This window comes from Pleurodeles waltl, unplaced genomic scaffold, assembly GCF_031143425.1.
Source record: "Pleurodeles waltl isolate 20211129_DDA unplaced genomic scaffold, aPleWal1.hap1.20221129 scaffold_37, whole genome shotgun sequence".
Lineage (NCBI taxonomy): Eukaryota > Metazoa > Chordata > Amphibia > Caudata > Salamandridae > Pleurodeles > Pleurodeles waltl.
The window spans coordinates 1,950,819-1,953,939 of NW_027150076.1; the positions used below are offsets into that span (position 1 = coordinate 1,950,819).

The 3,121-nt window shown below is 44.4% G+C and overlaps 1 protein-coding gene across 1 annotated transcript; it reads left to right on the forward strand.

Moving 5' to 3' along the window:
* Window positions 1–326: 326 nt before the first annotated feature.
* Window positions 327–2,306, forward strand: LOC138276105 (zinc finger protein 420-like). The gene is made up of 3 exons (XM_069219159.1): window positions 327–1,190; window positions 1,353–1,916; window positions 2,002–2,306. Exons 1-3 carry the CDS (start codon window positions 392–394, stop codon window positions 2,304–2,306), a joined length of 1,668 nt encoding a protein of 555 aa, XP_069075260.1. The 5' UTR covers window positions 327–391.
* The last annotated feature ends 815 nt before the right edge of the window (window positions 2,307–3,121 follow it).

Genomic DNA, 3,121 nt, shown 5'->3' on the forward strand with positions numbered 1-3,121 from the left:
CCAACACCAGCTTTGGTCATGGGATCAGTATGATGTTACAGCAGTGTTTTGTTTTCTAAAGTGATAACAGACCATCATTCAATGCTCTGCGTGTATTGCAAACTCTTCCTGGTCAAATCACAGCAACCAGAGAAAAGCACAACAGAGTGGAGCCAAACACCTGAAGGGTAAAGGAAAGAGGAGTTCTGCTGTCTACAATACAATAGACTGTTCCAATTTGCACCGGCCAGTAGGGAGATGAATCTCTACCTGCAAGCGTGCATAGCCATAATCCAATCTAAAGTCACAACCACCTACATCATATTTTATATATGAGTGTGACACGTATTTAATGGCTATTGAACGCTAGTTTTAATTCAGAAATCAAACGTAAAAGTGCTTTATCAGCCATATGGCTCATCAGGAAGCACAGACTTGGGCTGTAGACAAATATATACCCGACCCACAGACACTAACCACGAAAAACAAATCATACACATTTAGTGAGAGCTTTAGTTTCTCACCTCAATTAAAGCACCATCAGAAAACTCACACAGAAAAAAACCCATTCAAGTCCAGTGAATGTGTGAAGAGCATCAGTCAATTACCAGAATTACAGAGCCATCAGCAAACACGCAGAGGGGAAAAACCATACAAGTGCAGTGAATGCGAGAAGAGCTTTAGTCGACTATCAGTTCTAAAAAAGCATCAACGAACACACACCGGGGAAAGACCATTCAAGTGCAGTGAATGTGGCAGCACTTTTAGTTATGCTTCATCATTAGGGATTCATCAGCGAACACACACAGGGGAAAAACCATTTAAGTGCAGTGAATGTTTAAAGAGCTTTAGTCAATTATTACACCTCCAAAGACATCATCAAACACACACAGGGGAAAAGCCATACCATTGCACTGAATGTGGAAGTAGTTTTAGTGATTCTTCACAACTCAGGATTCATCAGCGAACACACACAGGGGAAAAACCATTCAAGTGCAGTGAATGTGCAAAGTGCTTTAGTATGTCATCACACCTACGAAGACACCAGCAAGCACACACAGGGGAAAAACCATTCAAGTGCAGTGAATGTGCAAAGTGCTTTAGTATGTCATCACAATTACAAAGACATCAGCGAACACACACAGGGGAGAAACCATTCAAGTGCAGTGAATGTGCAAAGTGCTTTAGTATGTCATCACAATTACAAAGACATCAGCAAACACACACAGGGGAATCCCAATTACAAAAACATCGGCGAACACACACAGGGGAGAAACCATTCAAGTGCAGTGAATGTGCAAAGTGCTTTAGTATGTCATCACAATTACAAAGACATCAGCAAACACACACAGGGGAATCCCAATTACAAAGACACCAGCGAACACACACAGGGGAGAAACCATTCAAGTGCAGTGAATGTGGCAGCGCTTTTATTTACTCTTCATCATTAAGGATTCATCAGCAAACACACACTGGGGAAAAACCATTCAAGTGCAATGAATGTGCAAAGTGTTTTAGTATGTCATCACACCTACGAAGACACCAGCGAACACACACAGGGGAAAAACCATTCAAGTGCAGTGAATGTGCAAAGTGTTTTAGTATGTCATCACAATTACAAAGACACCAGCGAACACACACAGGGGAAAAGCCCTTCAAGTGCAGTGAATGTGGCAGCACTTTTACTTACTCTTCATCATTAAGGATTCATCAGCAAACACACAAAGAGGAAAAAACATTCAAGTGCAGTGAATGTCTGAAGAGCTTTAGTCAGTTATCAAACCTAAAAAGACATCAGCGAACACACACAGGGGAAAAGCCATTCAAGTGCAGTGAATGTGGCAGCACTTTTAGTTGTGCGTCATCATTAGTGATTCATCAGCGAACACACACAGGGGAAAAACCATTCAAGTGCAGTGAATGTCTGAAGAGCTTTAGTCACTTATCAAACCTAAAAAGACATCAGCGCACACACAGGGGAAAAGCCCTTCCTGTGCAGTGAATGTGGCAGCGCTTTTATTTACTCTTCATCATTAAGGATTCATCAGCGAACACACACAGGGGAAAAGCCATTCAAGTGCAGTGAATGTGGCAGAACTTTTAGTTATGCTTCATCATTAGAGACTCATCAACGAACACACACAGGGGAAAAGCCATTCAAGTGCAGTGAATGTGGCAGAACTTTTAGTTATGCTTCATCATTAGAGACTCATCAACGAACACACACAGGGGAAAAACCATTCAAGTGCAGTGAATGTGGGAAGAGCTTTAGTAAGGTATCACACCTACATAGACATCAGCGCACACACACGGGAGAAAATCCTTAACATTGTAGTGAATGTGGCAGTAGTTTTAGTGATTCTTCGGCATTAAGGAATCATCAGCAAATGCATACAGGAGAAAAAACATTGAAGTGCAGTGAATTGTATGAACAGTGTTGGCGGTATCCGTGGCACCCTATTTTGACATTTCCGCTGGGCCAGCGGACAAGCCACATCAACATTGAAGCCGGCTCATAATAGATGTTGATGGGCAGCGGGTGCAGCAGCACCTGTCGTGCATTTCACTGCCCGAAATTCAGGCAGTGAAATGCGCGATGGGGCTGTGTCTGGGGGCCCCTGCACTGCCCATGCCAAGTGCATGGGCCCGCAGGGGCACCCCAAGTCCCCCTTACTGCCAGCCTTTCCATGGCGGTGTTTACCGCCATGGACAGGCTGGCGGTTGGAGATTCATAATCCCCAGGGCAGAGCTGCTTGCAGCGCCTCCCTGGGGATTATGACCACCCGGCGGAAGCCTGGCGGTATAGTGGAGGGACTGGCGTTATGGCCTTGGTTAATGCACCACGGTCATAATACACTGGTGGAACACCGCCAGCCTGTTGGCGGTATTACCGCCAGTGTTCCGCCGGCCACCAGGGTCGTAATGACCACCTTAGTCACTTATCAGGCCTACAAAAGCATCAACGAATACACACCAGGGAAAGACATAAAGGTGCAGTAAATGTGTGAATAGGATCAGTTGATTATCAAAACTACGAAGACATCAGCAAACACACAGGGGGTAAACAATACTTTTACGGTCAATGTGGAAGTAGGTTTAGGAACGTACCAACATTAAGGATTCATCAGGGAACATTCACAGG